The sequence below is a fragment of the Oncorhynchus tshawytscha genome, linkage group LG01 (genome assembly GCF_018296145.1).
Source record: "Oncorhynchus tshawytscha isolate Ot180627B linkage group LG01, Otsh_v2.0, whole genome shotgun sequence".
NCBI lineage: Eukaryota > Metazoa > Chordata > Actinopteri > Salmoniformes > Salmonidae > Oncorhynchus > Oncorhynchus tshawytscha.
The window spans coordinates 65221595-65238988 of NC_056429.1; the positions used below are offsets into that span (position 1 = coordinate 65221595).

Here is a 17394-nt window from a genome sequence, read left to right on the forward strand (position 1 = left end):
CAGAGGGATGACAGTACATGTTTTTTTCCACTCCAGTTGGCTCTCAAATCCCATTTGACGATCATGCGTTTGAAGCGAAGTTTCAGAAGGTCATGACATTTTAATCTAGTGAGAAATCTGAGAGCTTTTAATTCAGAAAGAAAATAGAGAAATTAGGTTAGCTAACTCAAAGTTTGGAATAATAATTGAGGTTCTGCTGTTGGACCATGTACTGTATACAGTACCATCAACAAATTAATTCCCCCAAAATATAGCAGTCGTGCATCATAATGGCCACTAGGTGACAGTGTTAAGCTTCTCCTGACATTGATACCCTAGCTCCCTCAAACTCAACTCTGGACCATGAAGCAAGTTCCACTGCATTTTTTCATTGTTCCCCTCGAATCAGGGACTGATTTAGACCTGTGACACCAGCTGTGTGCTATTACGTATTACTTAGGTAAGACAGAAAACCAGCAGTCTTCGGACCTCGTAGGGTAAGAGTTGAATACCCCTGCGGCCTACTCAGTAAGCCATTCCCCACATTTTTTTACGTTTTAGTAATTTATAGTGCATTCATCTGAAGATACCTAGGTGGGACAACCACATATCACAGTCATCGTAAGTACATTTTTCCTCAATAAAAGTAGCTATCAGCAAAGTCAGTGCTAGTAGAGGGGAAAAGAGTCAAGTACGAGTGTTAGTTCACAAAAGGCTTTTTTTGTGTGTTGGGGGGGTACGAGAGGGGGGTTGCTATGAGATTATTTAAGATACTCTTAGAGAGGTAGGGTTTCAGATGTAGATGTTTTCGGAAGATAGGCAGGGACTCTGCTGTGAGGGAAGCTGGTTCCACCATTAAGGTGGCAGGACAGAGAAGAGCTTGGACTGGGCTAAGCGGGAGCTTCCCTCCCTACATCAGTATCTTCAGCCCTGACAAACTGTGTAAAGTTTGTTCCTTTATGAGGATTGATGAAGATAAATGTATGTTCATACCTATGAGGTTCTCTGAAAAATGGAGGATAGTAATTGCTATGGGCTTCATTCTTTCACAACACTGAACATACAAAAGTTGCTATTATCCCCATTCACCTCTGCAGTGTATTTGAGGTGTGCACGATGACCGGTTTGTAAGGAAGGGAAACTGGTTCTCATTGAGGTTGGCACTCGTTCACAGACATATTTACAGGCCAGAGAACACATGGGCCAATAAATCTCTCTCTCTGTCTCTCTGTCTCTCTGTCTCTCTGTCTCTCTGTCTCTCTGTCTCTCTGTCTCTCTGTCTCTCTGTCTCTCTGTCTCTTTGTCTCTGTCTCTTTGTCTCTCTTTGTCTCTTTGTCTCTTTGTCTCTTTGTCTCTCTGTATCTCTGTATCTCTGTATCTCTGTATCTCTGTCTCTTTGTCTCTTTGTCTCTCTGTCACTTGCTCTCCACCATCTCTCTCACTCATTCACTCACTCGCTCCCTCTTTTTACATAGGTACAGTTAAGCCCTATTTATACACTCTCTCACAATAGTTACCTTTACCTATGTCTTCAATAGCATTTTCTGTTTTTGTCTAATTGATTGACTGCCTAATGACTGAAGTATTTTGCTCTGAGTATTTTGGGTCTGCTGATGTGGCCTCTCAACAGGGGGATAATGTGAACTGAAGTGAGGGAACATTTCGGTAAGAGGAGGAGGCAGAAAGGAGGGAGGGGGGGAGATAAGGTGAAAATGTAAAAATAGACAATCAAATAAAAGGAGAGAGAAAGTATGGGAGCAGAATTGGACCATAAAAACAGATACCTTCAAAAGGTGTGTGAAAAGGAGAGGAAAAGCTATGCAGCTGGCAAGACGCAGGAGAACAAGGAAAATAGCAACGGAGGACAGAAGCAAGTGAAACTGGTAAGATTTTTGAAGCAGTGGAGGAACATGACTTGTTCCATATAATGACTTCCTCTGTTGATGTCTAATGTCCTCTCCATGTAACTCAATCTGGCTTCTACAGTACAGTAATGGGAAATTATTGCTTTCTTCTGACTGAGCTTCATTGTTTTATTCTACATTATTGGAATGACTGTTAAATAATGGAGGGATATTACAATAAATGAGCTGCATTAGGGAAGGAGATAATTAAGAAATATGTGTCTTATCTAAGCATTTATGGATAAATTGACAATCTGAAAGTTGCATTTGTCTTTCACTCCTCTGTAACTTTGGTTGTTTTTACAGTCTATGCATCAAAATAATTTTAAAGGATATTGTTTCAATGTTTCAATTTTTTTATTTACATTTGTTATACAAGTGGTATAACAGATGAATTGACCTGTTAGAAACTCCTTTCTCCCGTGGTCAGCCTGCCATCTTGACCACAATGCACCAGACTATAAACCTGCTCTGCCTGCTGGTCCTGACCTTTCACCCTGACCTGGCCATGGTGAGTATAACATTTCTCCTCATTACGTTAGGAGGGTGGGACCTGTTCAAAAGAGTACAATGTTACAGAAGATTCAGACAAATGTTACCGAAGGTTATAGAACATAGACTATGTCTGTCTGTCTGTCACAGTCTATGGTCTGTCATGTATAATACTAAATGTTGTAAGCTCTATTCATTACATATTTATCTTCAGCGTTCTAAATGTTTCATCTCACTGAATACACCCCTGGTAACCTGAGAAATGTATATTTCCATCCCAGGTGGTACGGAAAGGTGGGACTGTTATACATTGAGGACTGTTCATAGAAGTCAATGCATACTTTAATTTCCAGCCAGGCACCAGGTAAACATGTGTGTACAGCTGAGGAAATCCCTTGGCATGTCAAAACAACAGAAGGAAAAATATTTGGGCCTACTGAAGTAGGAAAGCTTGTAGCATACACATTGAGAAATGGTCCCACATTTTGGAATTAGATGGAGGTAAACCAACATTTCTCTGTTTGTTATTGAAATGGAATTGAGTTGGAGTTTAAAGGGCGATACATTTGTGTTAAATTGGGCTTTGGGAGCTGAGGCTCCAGAATTTTGGGTCACAATACACCTGTTTCTCATTAGAATGGAGCATATGTTCAGGGCAGATGTGGGTCTGGCTCAGACTACAAAGACCCTGGTAGTAGATTGAGGATAGATTCAGGGGTGGGGGGCTGTTCTGTGCCAGTCAAGCTTCCATATACTCCAAAAAAGTCATCAATCTACATAGCTTCCATATATAAAGTGAAATAACTTATGGACACTGGATTGGCTTGAATATTTATTTTATTATTATCAGTAGCAGACTGATAATGTTGATGGGGCCGTGGTGGAGCGGGTTGAGACCTTCAAATTCCTCTGTGTCCACATCACTAAGGAATTAATATGGTCCACACACACCCACACAGTTGTGAAGAGGGCATGAAAGCGCCAGCTCTTAATTTGAGCCGGATCCTTCTGGGATCCGGCACCTCTCCATTTTGGACTGTTTTGTTCAGGTGTTGTCCCGAAAAGCTCCCCCCTACCAGAACTCTCACCCCTTCGCGAAACTCGCACGCACTCAATTCTTCATTGCTGCGACTTGATTGTTAGTTGAGATTTCTGATCGCGTTAGGCTGCATTTCATTAAATTATTTTGTCGGTTTGATCGCGTGGGAGACACTAGTAATGTCTGCAGATTTTCGGTTTGGCTATTTGTTTCAAGTGTATTAGTCTATAAATAAATCTCTTTGCCAAAATGTGTCCTCTCTCCCGTGTCTTATTCGACTAATAGTTGTTCTGAAATGTTTATTGCTTACCTACATTTTACTCCCTCTGTTAAATATAACACACAATATTAATTATTCATTTCGGTTAACTATCCTGATGTGAAGTTTGTTCTATAGAAAGTATTTGACTCTGATGTGTGCCACAGAAAGTACTTGACTCTAGCCACAAAATTAAGGGAATTAAAAGGGGGGAGGGGAGTTTTGGCAAGGCTATTTTCTTGCCTGTCGAAATTCTCCTTCAACCCCCCTTCTATTTTGGGACCGCAAGGCCTGGCACATTTCATAATCATTTTGGTAGCTCAGGTTAACCAGTATTGTGTGCCACAGAAAGCAAAATTAGATTATAAAGAAACATAAACATTTTGTAATCTTTAAGAAATTAAAGATAATACACAAATATTATCACACAAAAACATCACAGAAAGTTAGTTTGTTAACAAACATTAAATATGAAATACAAACGTAAGTCTTTGCATAATAAGATATAAAATGACAATAAATCAAATATTAAAAGACAATAAATAACATAAACAAATTGGAAACTGAACACTGAACATTTCGTCCACTTTTTACCGATAGTTTTCCAGGTGATACCGTCGCCTGGAACTCAAGCCTAACCTAGTCCTCACAGGCAGCGCAGACATAATCCTCCAATGATGGGATGGTTTTCATACAGGACTGGTGGAACCATCATGGGCAGCAGTTACAGCCAATCTGAAATGTATGATGAAAAATGTTAATATAATTAAAACTTTAAATACATTTTATTGAATTACCATTTATTTAATTATCAGACAAAGCGGAAAATACTAACTTTAGAAATATTACTGCTTATGCAAGTTTGTACTCATAAAAATGTGCCTTTTAGAAGTGAACAAGCAATTACACAGTTAGTGTCTTCCTCATTATTGTTCACCTCCCCACAGAAGTAGCACAGCTGGTTCAGGTCATCTAGCAAAACATGTCAAGTAGTCTACACATCTTTACATGTATTTTTCTGAGCAAATGGGGAACAGGGAACAAGGGAATAGTATAGGTATCTTGTAACAAAATTATTTAAATACATGTGTTTTAGTGGCCCTCTAGCCGTTGGATCAAAGATGACCTTGAAAGATCCATATAAATGTTTTTTTTAATCTATAATTATATTAAATTAGAAAATGAACATAACAGTGTTTTGGAGGAAAGTGACTGCTATTTCTTCTCTCATGATGTTAACATCTTTGTCCGTATTTGAAAAGACAATCAACTCCTCCTTCAAAACAAATTCAGCAAAATGGGAAAAAAATGTGATGAGCATTTCAGCTTTCCACAACAAAATTGTTAGACGAAAGATTATAATTCGCAAGTATACAACGAAACAGCTATAGGGTAGAGTAGGTCAGGGCGTGACTGGGGGGGTTAGAAATAATAAACTAGACTATGTGGGGTTCTAGATAGAAACACATATGTTGGTAATTGTGTATGATTCCCAATTAGATGCAGCTGGTAATCGTTGTCTCTAATTTGGGGACCATATTTAAGTAGCTGTTTTTCCCACCTATGTTTATGGGATATTGTTTTGAGTTAGTGCACGTAGCATCTCTGTTACAGTTTGTTGTTTATTTGTTTTTGTCTTTGCTTAGGTTCACTTTCTATTAGTAATGTGGAACTCAACATCTGCTGCGCTTTGGTCCTACATTTATTCTAGCGAACGTGACAATACTATAATTTGACAATTCTGTTTTGCCTTTTAGTCAGTATATTTTCAGTAGGTTAATTGTGCATTACCTATACTCTCAATCTTACTTTCAAGTTAAAGACCCCACAAGAAGTAACATCTTGTTGGCATGGGTGAGGAAGGGTACCACACGCCCATCTGGAGATATTACTACACTTCTCTCTCAGGAATGATCTGAACATACAGTTGAAGTCGGAAGTTTACATACACCTTAGCCAAATACAAACTCAGTTTTTCACAATCCCTGACATTTAATCCTTGTAAAAATTCACCACTTTATTTTAAGAATGTGAAATGTCAGAATAATAGTATAGAGTGATTTATTTCAGATTTTATTTCTTTCATCACATTCCCAGTGGGTCAGAAGTTTACATACACTCAATTAGTATTTGATACCATTGCCTTTAAATTGTTTAACTTGGGTGAAATGTTTCGGGTAGCCTTCCACAAGCTTCCCACAATAAGTTGGGTGAATTTGGGCCCATTCCTCCTGACAGAGCTGGTGTAACTGAGTCAGGTTAGTAGGCCTCCTTGCTCGCACACGCTTTTTCAGTTCTGCCCACAATTTTTCTATGGGATTAAGGTCAGGGCTTTGTGATGGCCACTCCAATACCTTGACTTTGTTGTCCTTAAGCCATTTTGCCACAACTTTGGAAGTATGCTTGGTGTCATTGTCCATTTAGAAGACCCATTTGCGACCAATGTCTTGATGTTGCTTCAAAATATCCACAGAATATTAATTTCTCATGATGCCATTTTGTGAAGTACAGCAGTCCCTCCTGCAGAAAAGCACCCCACAACATGATGCTGCCACCCCCCATGCTTTTTGGGATGGTGTCCTCCTTTTTCCTCCAAACATAACGATCGTCATTATGGCCAAACAGTTCTATTTTTGTTTCATCAGACCAGGGGACATTTCACCCAAAAGTACTATATTTGTCCCCATGTGCTGTTGCAAACTGTAGTCTGCCTTATTTTGTGGCGGTTTTGGAGCAGTTGCTTCTTCCTTGAACGGCCTTTCAGGTTATGTCGATATAGGACTCGTTTAACTGTGGATATAGATACTTTTGTACCCGTTTCCTCCAGCATCTTCACATGGTCCTTTGCTGTTGGTCTGGGATTGATAGGCACTTTTTGTACCAAAGTGCTAAGTGGTACGACGGCTGCGTTGTGCCATGGTTTTTGCTTGCGTACTATTGTTTGTACAGATGAACGTGGTACCTTCAGGCATTTGGAAATTGCTCCCAAGGATGGACCAGACTTGTGAAGGTCTAGAATTTTCAAGGTAGGGCTTGAAATACAACCACAGGTACACCACCAATTGACTCAAATGATGTCAATTAGCCAATCAGAAGCTTCTAAAGCCATGATGTAATTTTCTGGAATTTTCCAAGCTGTTTAAAGGCACAGTCAACTTAGTGTATGTGAACCTCTGACCCACTGGAATTGTGATACATTGAATTTTCAGTGAAATAATCTGTCTGTAAGCAATTGTTGGAAAAATTACTTGTCATAAACAAAGTAGATATCCTAACCGACTTGCCAAAACTATATTTGTTAACAAGAATTTTGTGAAGTGTATGTAAACTTCCGACTTCAACTGTTTATGTTAATTAAAGTACAGAATTTTGAAACACTTGATTACAATGTAGAGATTAATAACAGATGGGAATTTGAGAATGCAGGGATTCCAGAAGGGTGTGAGTTGAAGTAGTCAAATCTGGAGCTGACAATGGCTGGAATGTAAATGACGTGATCATTTCGGATTATCTAACATCTGAGAATGGGCAGGCATTCCCTCGGATGAAGAACATCTCCGTCTTGCTGATTATGTAATGTCATCCAGGTGGAAATATCACCTGCATATCTGATGTTATGTCCGTTTTTGGAATTAGACCAAGGTGCAGCGTGATGGGCGTACATCATTCCTTTATTAATGAACACCAAGAAAAAACAACAAAAGCTCTGTAGCGCTAAACGGCAACAATACAAAACAAGATCCCAAACTGAAGGTGGGAAAAAGGGCTACCTAAGTATGATCCCCAATCAGAGACACCAGTAAACCAATCTGATTGGGATCCATACTAGGCCAACAAAGAAATAGACAAGCTAGAATGCCCACCCAAATCACATCCTGACCTAACCAAATAGAGAAATAAAAAGGCTCTCTAAGGTCAGGGCGTGACAGATGTAGGAAAAGAGATGAGGGAAGTTGAGTGTCCTGTGAATCTGTATATGTACTGTACATATGTGTGTGTGTGTGTGTGTGTGTGTATATATACCTTGGTATATATTTTTTGTGTTTTAATTTCTATTATTATTATCATTATTGTGTTTTGTGGTGGTGGGTGGGGGAAGGAACAATTGGGGAGGGGATTCTTCATGGAGGCACATTCAGTCATAGTTTTGTTTATTATTGTCGCGCCCTGGCCATAGAGGCTTTTATTCTCTATTTTGGTTAGGCCAGGGTGTGACTAGGGTGGGCATTCTAGTTTCTTTATTTCTATGTTTTCTATTTCTTTGTGTTTGGCTGGGTGTGGTTCTCAATCAGAGGCAGCTGTCTATTGTTGTCTCTGAGAACCATACTTAGGTAGACCTTTTTTTTCTCCTCCTGTCTTTGTGGGAAGTTGTCTTTGTTTGTAGGGCACATAGCCTTTAGCTTCACGGTTTGTTTTTGTAGTGTTTGCTGTTTTTTTCGGCGTCTATTTCCCTAAATAAAATAAAATGTACGCTCACAATGCTGCACCTTGGTCCTCTTCTTTTAACGGCAGTGACAATTATACTGTTATACATTTATTTTTTATATACATTTAAAAAAAATCTTATAACAGTTTACTGTGATTATGGGTATGCACTCATGTTGACTTATAGATTTGAACTTCATTTTTGCCCAGAGTACAAATTTCAGATTTATTATTGTTTATTTATCATTATTTTATTATTACTTTTAAAAAGTCAAAAGAAAATGTAGGAAAAGCACCATGGGATGGGCGATTGAGTGATGGGTAGAGAGAACAGTAAAGGGCTCTGAAAACAATTATTGCTGAAATAACCACTTCCTTTTTAGTCTAATACTTCCTGTGGCACAAATCAGAGGGCATGATAGGTCACCAAAAATGATTCTGAAGTGTGCCAGGCCTTGCAGTCCCAAAAGAGGTGGGGTGGGGATTTTGGCAGGCAAGAAAATAGCCTTACCGAAATCCTCCCCCCTTCTAATTTCCTTAATTTTGTGGCTAGAATTCAACATGAGCTACCAAAATGATTATGAAGTTTGCCTGGTCTTACAGTCCTAAAATGACGGGGGGAGATTTCGGCAGGAGAGAAAATTAGCCTTGCCAGAAATCCCCCCTTCTAAGTTCCTTAATTTTGTGGCTAGAGTCAAATTCTTTCTGTGGCACACACCACTGGTCAACAAGAGCTACAAAAATAATTATGAAGTGTACCAGGCCTTCCAGTTCAAAAATAGAAGGGGTGGGGGGATTTTGGCAGGCAAGAAAATAGCCTTGCCGAACACCCCCCTATAGCCAAACCGAAAACTGCAGACATTAGTGCCGCCCGCGATTAACCAACATAAGCATTTTTTCCTCTGCCTTTTGATATTCCCAAACCCACAAAAAAATTACGTGAAAAAGTAGATTTTCAGCCGGGGCCTAATATTGTAAAGGTTGATTCAGGATGGGCCTGCCTGGGTTTCAGGGGCTACAATGCTCAACATTGTAACCTATGATTGAGACCAACGCTTGGCTGTGGCTGGAATGAGATTAGAATGAGATTCACTTTATATGATCTCTCTCCCTCACTGCTCAGCCTGCAACTCTCATGTCTCCAGCATTGCACTTCATCATCTATTTCCTTATAGAATTGCGCGAAGGGTTGTGAAGGAACTGCAGCTCCCCTGATAAATTGAAATACATTTGCTAAAAGTATATCATTACTGTTGTCTGTTCAGAAATACATGAAATTATTCAGAATAGGCAACTACACCATGAGAAGGCCTATAATTTAGCAACAGCAGATCAATAGCTTTTTTTTTAAAAATAACCTAGCTGTTGATTGTAGCCCAATAACAGGAATAGTCTACAGTCAGGAACGTGCGACAAATCTGTCTTTGAAAAAAACCGCATGCAGACAAAAACAGGCCTTTTGCAATATTTCAAATTCAATTGTTGGAAAACACAGGTTGGAAAGCAAATGGCTCCTGCTGAAAAGAGAATACTCTATGCTGTAGGCTACCTAAATATTTGATCAACTTCCAAATATTGTTTTACAAAGTAAAAAGTAAAACGAGATATAGGCTTTTGGCAGGAGCCATCAGCCATCGCCATTTTTAGGACTATAATTTCCTTCTCACATTGTAGCCTACAATATGTGTCTCCACACACCTGGGCCTAGGCTATTGATGGATTCAAGACAAGATTGTTTTTATTGATTTCAGATTCTCAGTTTGTCAGTGTCAAAGTACTCTGCCATTTCGATCGTGTGTGTGTGGTATTAAAAAAATACTCTGCCAAAGTCTCCATTCATGTAAAATTATGTAGATTTGAATGAAATGCATTTATAAAAGGTCACATTTTTCCTGCACCCTAGGCTACTAATAATGCGCCTCTACTCTACTGTTTGTATGCCACTACACAAATGAGATGATATGCATGCAATGCATTACTATTAAGGTGATTTCTATTTTTTATTTTTTTTGTCATGCATTCTGGTACCTCAGAACTCCCCAGGTCACCCCTTTCTCACGCTTACTTTTTGTTCTGGAACCTCCCGATTCACAAATGCAGCACTGGAAAGCACCTCTTCCCCCTCCAGAAGGCTGAGATTTGACATGGGCCCTCAGATCCTCAAAGTTATACAGCTGCACCATTGAGAGCATCTTGACTGATGGCAACTGCAAGACACCCCGACCGCAAGGCACTACAAAGGGTGATGAGTACGGCCCAGTATATCACTGGGGCGGAGCTCCCTGCCATCCAGGACCTCCATACCAGGCGGTGTAATAGGAAGGCCAAAACATTTTCAAAGACTCCAGCCACCCAAGCTATAGACTGTTCTCACCGATACCACACGGAAAAGTCTGGAACCAGCAGGACCCTAAACAGCTTTTACCCCCAAGCCATAACTGCTAAACAAGAATGCTAAATGGCTAATGAAATGGCTACATGCTGCTGCTACTGTCTATCTATCCAATTGCTCAGTCACTTTAACTCTACCTATATGCCAATAACTACCTCAATTACCTCGTACATCAAATCGGTACTGGTACTCCCTGAATATAGCCATGTTATTTTTACTTGTCATTTTTATTCACAGTGTATTTCCTTGTGTCCCTATTTCTATTTTATTTTTTTATCTTTAACTCTGCATTGTTGCAGAAGGACCCTGTTGTTTATGAAGCTTGTGACAAGTAAAATACGATTTTATTTCATTTTATTTAGACAGGCAGGCATGTACATATGTATTATGGCTGAAGAGACTTGTTTGGGAGGCTCTGACTGTTGCTTGGCCTCTATTGGTCTGAACCCAACCACCTAAAATATCATTTAAAAAAAAGTTTCTCCAGAACACAGCAATTGAAGTTATCAACTCATGTTGAGTGGATAGGGCCTCAAATATGCTGTACTAGTACAGTGGCCTCAAAGATCACAGCATGAAGAGACAAACACATGTTCTGGGTCTATTCAATGTTACACACTGATAACAGAGCTGTCTGTCTCTTTTTGCTCCTGAATTCTGTGGGTTGTTCAGGGAGGAAGATCCCAGCGCAAACAAAGGCAGGCTGAGGACAGTCTAAGACCATACCTGGGTAGAGTGGACCCAGGTGAGACAAGTCTGCCATCGTTGTTAACTTTGTCCTAGTTGATTTATATCCAACATTAAATTCATGCTCAAACTCAGTAAATATTTTAACTCCTAGTGACAGTCACTTCCTCCACTGTTTCCCTTTTTCTCCCTCCATCCCTCCCCATGTCCCAGTCCAGCTGTGTGAGCTGCTGAAGTGTCACAGTCCAATGGGCTCCTGGTGCCAAGTGGTGCAGGACAATGAAGTCCTCGTCCCAAAGTGTGTGTGTCCAAAGACCTGCCCACGGTAGGGCCACACCACAAACTTAATTCAGTTGTACTCAAGACAGGTGCATTACACCGATTTAATATTGTAAGGCAAAATATTGTGGTTGCACAACATTGCGATGTTGACACATGGCTCATTTTCATAAATTACGAACCTATTGCATTAACTATTCAAATCGACACAAACATGAAATGATGTCTGGTAGTACATTTGCTGAAAGTTAATGACCATTACAAACCAGAATCATGGAGATAGCTGTTACTTCCATCCCAAGGCTGTGTAACTCCCACCCTGCCAGCAGGTACAATGGTAACTTTGTGGGAGTTCTATTCTCGGTCTGTTTCATTTCTACTCATTTACCCCAGAAATGTAATTACAGTTGCTAATGGTCGAGGACATGTATAAGTTGTTTGTCATTAAAAAAATGGTGTCTCTAGCTCTATCAATCTCTGAGTAACTTTCGTCCCCGTTCTCCCTTACAGTAACACTTCTTCAAAATAGTCAGAATCAACCTAAGATCAAGAAATTAGTCATTATTTAGACATTTTTGCAGGTCTTAGTCATGCAATCTAACTAAGATGTTTGGTGCAGTATTTCTCAAGTGAAAATAATTGCTTGAAAACCAGTCATCAGTCATTGAATGACAGCAAACACTTTATTGAAGAATCCCTACTGTTGACCAATCACTGGCGAAGGGGCGTAGACTTTGGCTATCGAACTTCAGCTTGCCTCAAGAAAAAATAGTGTGCTCGAACAGCCCAAAGAAAACCTGCCAAACACCAAAATGCACAAAAACGTCACAAAATGTGTCAAAATATATGTGCAAACTGTTTCGATCAATAAGGAAATGTAAGCTTTATTCATTACGCGTGTAATGATTTGTGTGTGCAGGCAGGGGGCACCAGTGTGCAGTGTTCTGGGAAAGACCTATGGGAATGAGTGTCTGCTGCATAGAGAAGCCTGCCGCAAGAGACGTCGCATTGGACTGGCTCATATAGGACCCTGTCTTGGTAGGACACACAAACTCACTCACAGTACTGTACCTACATAATAAGCCTTATTCATGTCCAGTTCCCACTTCATGCTTTTCTTATGTTTGTTTCCAAGTTCCCAAGGCAAACTGCACAGAGGAGGAGTATGGCCAATTCCCATACCGTCTAATGGACTGGTTCCTCCTATTAAGTCGTATGGGAAAGTCTTATGCCCCCTATGCCCTGCCCCAGAGCTGCCTGAGCCATACCCAGCGCACTCAACTAGCCCAGGTAACAGACAAGACAGAAGAAAAGGGCTTGGCAACTATGGTCCTGGACGGCTGCAGTGTTTGCAAGATTTATCTCTACCCAAGCGCTACTGCACCTGATTACACTTATCATGAACTATATTGAAGGGCATGAAGAGCACTTTGGCATAAGACCACTATGATTTGTGTTGTGGTGTTAAATTGCTAAGGTTAACAAACTCCTGTTCAGCTTATTGTGTGGTCTTCCACAACTCAGAATGAGGGGGCTTACAGGAACCCCAGTATAAATAGACTGTCAATAATCACTCAATTATTCAATAAGAAAGTAAACTGGATGGTAATATTATATCCCCATCCCTGCCTTCCTGTCCTCTCGCCATTCCTTTATCTATTCAACTAACCACATCCTTAACCTTCTCGTTGTCCTCCTTCCTCCTCCCTCCCACTCTGTTCATCCTCCTTGTAGTTATTGGCAAATAGGAGAACCTGGGAATGAATGGCTCATTTTTGTCATTTAATATTCTTCTGCTGAGATGTTACCTCTCTTTCCTCTCCTGAATCGTGTAGCGGCGGTTTGCCCTGCTGGACAAGAACAAGGACGGGAAGCTGAGCCAGAGGGACCTGAGGAAGTTGCGCTACAAGAGGATGCCTCTTGAGCAATGTGCTAACTTCTTCTTCCAGTGAGCCCCACTCTGAATACACACTAGACTTCACATTTCCCTTATCCTCTATGCACCACATACAAATACATACAAATACAAATACAAATCCCCACTATGTTCATTACTGTCATTATCAGTTGCCAACTATCGATATAATTTAATCTCAGTCAATAAAGAAAATACTTATCAATTAAACTTATACATTGAGAATGCTATGGAAAAATGTGACATTTGGGGAAATTAAACCAATTTGTAAATGGAATATCAAATGATTTCCTGAATGTAGAGGGTTAAAATGTCTCACCATGTCATGGCATTTACCCCATTCCATGTTGCACCTCCCTTTCACATGTGCTCTCTCCACTCCATCCTCAACAGACATCCTCTGTGCCAATCAGCCTTCTTCTGAGCCACGCTCTCCCTCTACTAATGTGTGTGTTTTTTTGCCTATTTTAGAAGTTGTCTAGAAGGGATTGAATTTGTTGTTGCCTAATTGTTTTTGGATATGTTTCCATACTACATTTCTTAATATTACTCAGTTCCTTTGGCTTTGATGCCTCATTATTGAATATTGCTCTGTTCAGGTAGACTGTGATTTTGCTGTGGTCTGATAGGAGTGTCAGTGGGCTGACTGTGAATGCCCTGAGAGACTCTGGGTTGAGGTTAGCGATCCATTAGTCTACAGTACTGCTGCCAAGAGATGAGCTATAGGTGTACCTACCATAGGAGTCCCCTCGAACCCTACCATTGACTATGTACAAACCCAGCGTGCGACAGAGCTGCAGGAGTTGTGACCTGTTTTTGTTGGTTATGTTGTCATAGTTGTGCCTAGGGGGGCATATGGGGGAGGGAATGCTGTCACCTCCAGGCAGGTGTTTGTCCCCCTGTATGCTGAGGGTGTCAGGTTCTTGTCCGGTTCTGGCATTTAGGACGCCACAGACTATTACATGTCCCTGGGCCTGGAAATGATTGATTTCCCCCTCCAGGATGGAGAAGCTGTCTTCATTAAAGTATGGGAATTCTAGTGGGGGATATAGGTGGCACACAGGAGGACATTTTTATCTGTTAAGATCATTTCCTTTTGAATTTCTAGCCAAATGTAAAATGTTCCTGTTTTGATTAATTCAATGGAGTGCGTTAGGTCTGCTCTATACCAAATTAGCATACCCCCTGAGTCCCTTCCCTGTTTCACACCTGCTCGTTTGGTGGATGGGACTACCAGCTCTCTGTAACCTAGAGGGCAGACAGCGGGTCCATCTCCTCTATACCATGTTTCTTGTAGGATGACAATGTATGTGTTTCCGATTTTTCACTATCTCTTCCATAACCCATGTCCTAATCGCTCTCTTTCCTCCCTACTATGTCTATTCAATCTCTGTCTCTCGATCTCTCACTCACCTCCCCCTCTCCCGCCTCTGTCGTAAATCTTGTGTGTGTGTGTGCTGCCAGTCTGCAGTGACAGGTTTTGTGGGAGTGGGGCTGGCCGGCTCAATGTCAAGCCATTCCCAGCAATGATAATGTTTATTACCCACTGAGCTTCCCACTGTGTGTGGATTAGCGCAAATGGAAATGGTACCCTTCAAAGATAATGTTTCTTTGTGGGTGAAGACAAATGTCAGTCTGTGCATATTGTGTGCAGATGTGTTTGTTTGCATGTGTCCTTTGTGTTTGTATGCTTAATTTTCCCTTTGTGTGTGTATTTGCAATAGTATACTTATGTTTGTTTATGTATATTCTCTGTATACAGGTCATGTGACCATAACAAGAACAGTAAGGTGACCCTGCATGAATGGATCTCCTGTCTGGTGGATCGCTCAGAGAGCTGGTTCCAAAACTTCATGTGTGGGTGCAATCACTTACCCTCACTATCTAAATTATGCTACATTACTTGTAGATCCTAGTGTTTTGTGTGTTTCATCTTTAATTGAACAAAATTTGATTACAGGAAATTATTTAATTACAGCAAATGTTTCTTTCTCTCTCTGACAGCTATGCAAATGGGATCCGGTAAGCTGTGTCCCATGAAGACCGACAACCACCTTTGACCTGGACATGAACACATCTCCTCTCGCTTGTCTACATGTGCATCTGTTTATCACTGCTATCTACAATAATACGCATACAAAATAATCCACTTTTCTCCACTTCCAGCATCATACTCCCCTAACTGTCACACTCAGTACTGTGTTTGTTTTTGACTTATGACATCTGTTTTGTGATGGTCACTGTACATTCATCTGTGTGGAGAAATGGCCTGTAATAAATGTCTGAGACCTGGCTGCCCCGTTAGTGTCTCTATGGGGATGGCCTGAGGAGAGAGGGGCTCATTAAGAACCTAGAGGACGTGTCGCATGGATCAAGCATCCAATTACTGTAGGAAAGAGAGCTGGAGAAAGACTCACAGAGACAGTTGGATACTATGATAGAGGGAAGAGATGGAAAAGAGATGATGGAAGGCGAGGAAGCTTAGTGTGAGACGCCGTGACCAGGGAAGGGAACGAGGGATAATGAAGAGGAGGGATCAGAAATTAGAAAAAGAACGGGAGGGGGATGGAATAGTCGGAAATAGTAAAGTTAGGGGAAAAATAAAGTATGTGAGAAGAGGTTTGCTGTGGGGAATATTAGCCACAGTGTATAATATTTGTCAAGAGGAAATTTAGAAATAAGGACTTCTTGTAATGTCAAAGATCCAAATCATTAGCCATTAACAGGCTTATACATTCCAGTACATTCTATCATATTGAGGTATTTCAGCTGTTGCCTCAGCTTTTCCATAGCTCTAGTTTTTGTTTTGTGTGTGTGTGCGTACGTGTGTGTGTGTGTGTACTCTCAAAGATCAGTAGGGGATGTACGTGGCCCGGGGTGGGTTCTTCCGTTCCACTGGTGTCTCTGGACTAATTAGCCCTCAGATTTTGCTTCGCCGGGAGGATGGGGAGAGAGAGAGAGAGAGAGATATATTTCAATATTCAACATAGGATAGAGATGCTTCCCAGACATGGGGCAAATGAGGAATGAGAGTTGCAATGTGTCCAGAAAAAAACCAAAGAATCAAAACAAGATTTTTTTCCTGACGTCTCAGATTCGCTCTCATCACTTTTGATGAAGACGAGACCACTGGAGGCTGTAAAACATATCAGAGTTTTTAAAAAACAGACGGCAAGGGCAGCTGTAAATGAAGAGATATAGGTACGTGATCGGAGATCAGCCAGAGCCAATTGAGAGCAGGCTGTATTAATGAGTGACCTGCTAATCAAGCTGTTTACGCAATCACCACGGCAAGGGGAAAGGAGATCTGAATACAAAGTCCCACCTTCAATTGCTCCCCCATCCCAGGGGACTTGCTCCTTTATCTGTGAAAATTAAATGAATTGTTGGCGCCACCCCTGGAGGTTCCAGCCTCCCCTCCCTCTTTGTGTCTTCATACCCCTACGTTGATACATTCCCACTTATTACCTCAGGACCACCTGCCCCACCTTCAAACCTACCCTCCCACACCCAGGGGAGGCTAATACTGATCCAAAGGCTGCCCATCCGATCCCAGACAGTTGTCCCTCCCTACTTACTCACACTCACCTACAATCATTCTCTTCTCTTTCTCTTCTCAACTTTCCGGAAGTTGAATAGCTCAATCTTTCCCACCTCCCAACCCAACCTTTTCCTCTCCCTCCTGGTGATCTGATCTGAGATGGTGTTTGTCCCTCTCTCTCTCTCTCTCTCTCTCTCTCTCTCTCCCTCCCTCCCTCCCTCCCTCCCTCCCTCCCTCCCTCCCTCCCTCCCTCCCTCCACCTCTTCTCCCTCTCAAGGGACTCTCTGCCAGCTCAGGAGCAGATGGGTGGCTGGCGATGATATGTTGTTAAAAATAAAGATTCCTCTTAACCCATTGTCAGCTAGCGCCCTCTCTATTTCTTTCTTTCTTTCTCAAAACACTGCCCACGCAACACTTTACAACATAGTCACAGTACTGTGCCGCTACCGCTCTAGAGACAGTAGCCCAGCTGTCTGTCCCGT

At 41.2% G+C, this 17394-nt stretch overlaps 1 protein-coding gene across 2 annotated transcripts; it reads left to right on the top strand.

The window, feature by feature from the left end:
- The first annotated feature begins 392 nt into the window (after nt 1-392).
- On the top strand, nt 393-15663 carry LOC112251595 (SPARC). Of its 2 annotated transcripts, XM_024422652.1 has the most exons (10): nt 393-600; nt 1773-1862; nt 2314-2394; nt 11163-11235; nt 11391-11502; nt 12376-12494; nt 12592-12746; nt 13292-13404; nt 15134-15228; nt 15376-15663. In XM_024422652.1, exons 3-10 carry the CDS (start codon nt 2332-2334, stop codon nt 15429-15431), a joined length of 786 nt encoding a protein of 261 aa, XP_024278420.1. In that variant the 5' UTR covers nt 393-600; nt 1773-1862; nt 2314-2331; the 3' UTR covers nt 15432-15663. The 2 variants fall into 2 exon arrangements, with proteins under 2 accessions (XP_024278420.1, XP_024278365.1); XM_024422597.2 differs by lacking the exon at nt 393-600 and having other exon boundaries at nt 1653-1862.
- Nucleotides 15664-17394: the final 1731 nt, after the last annotated feature.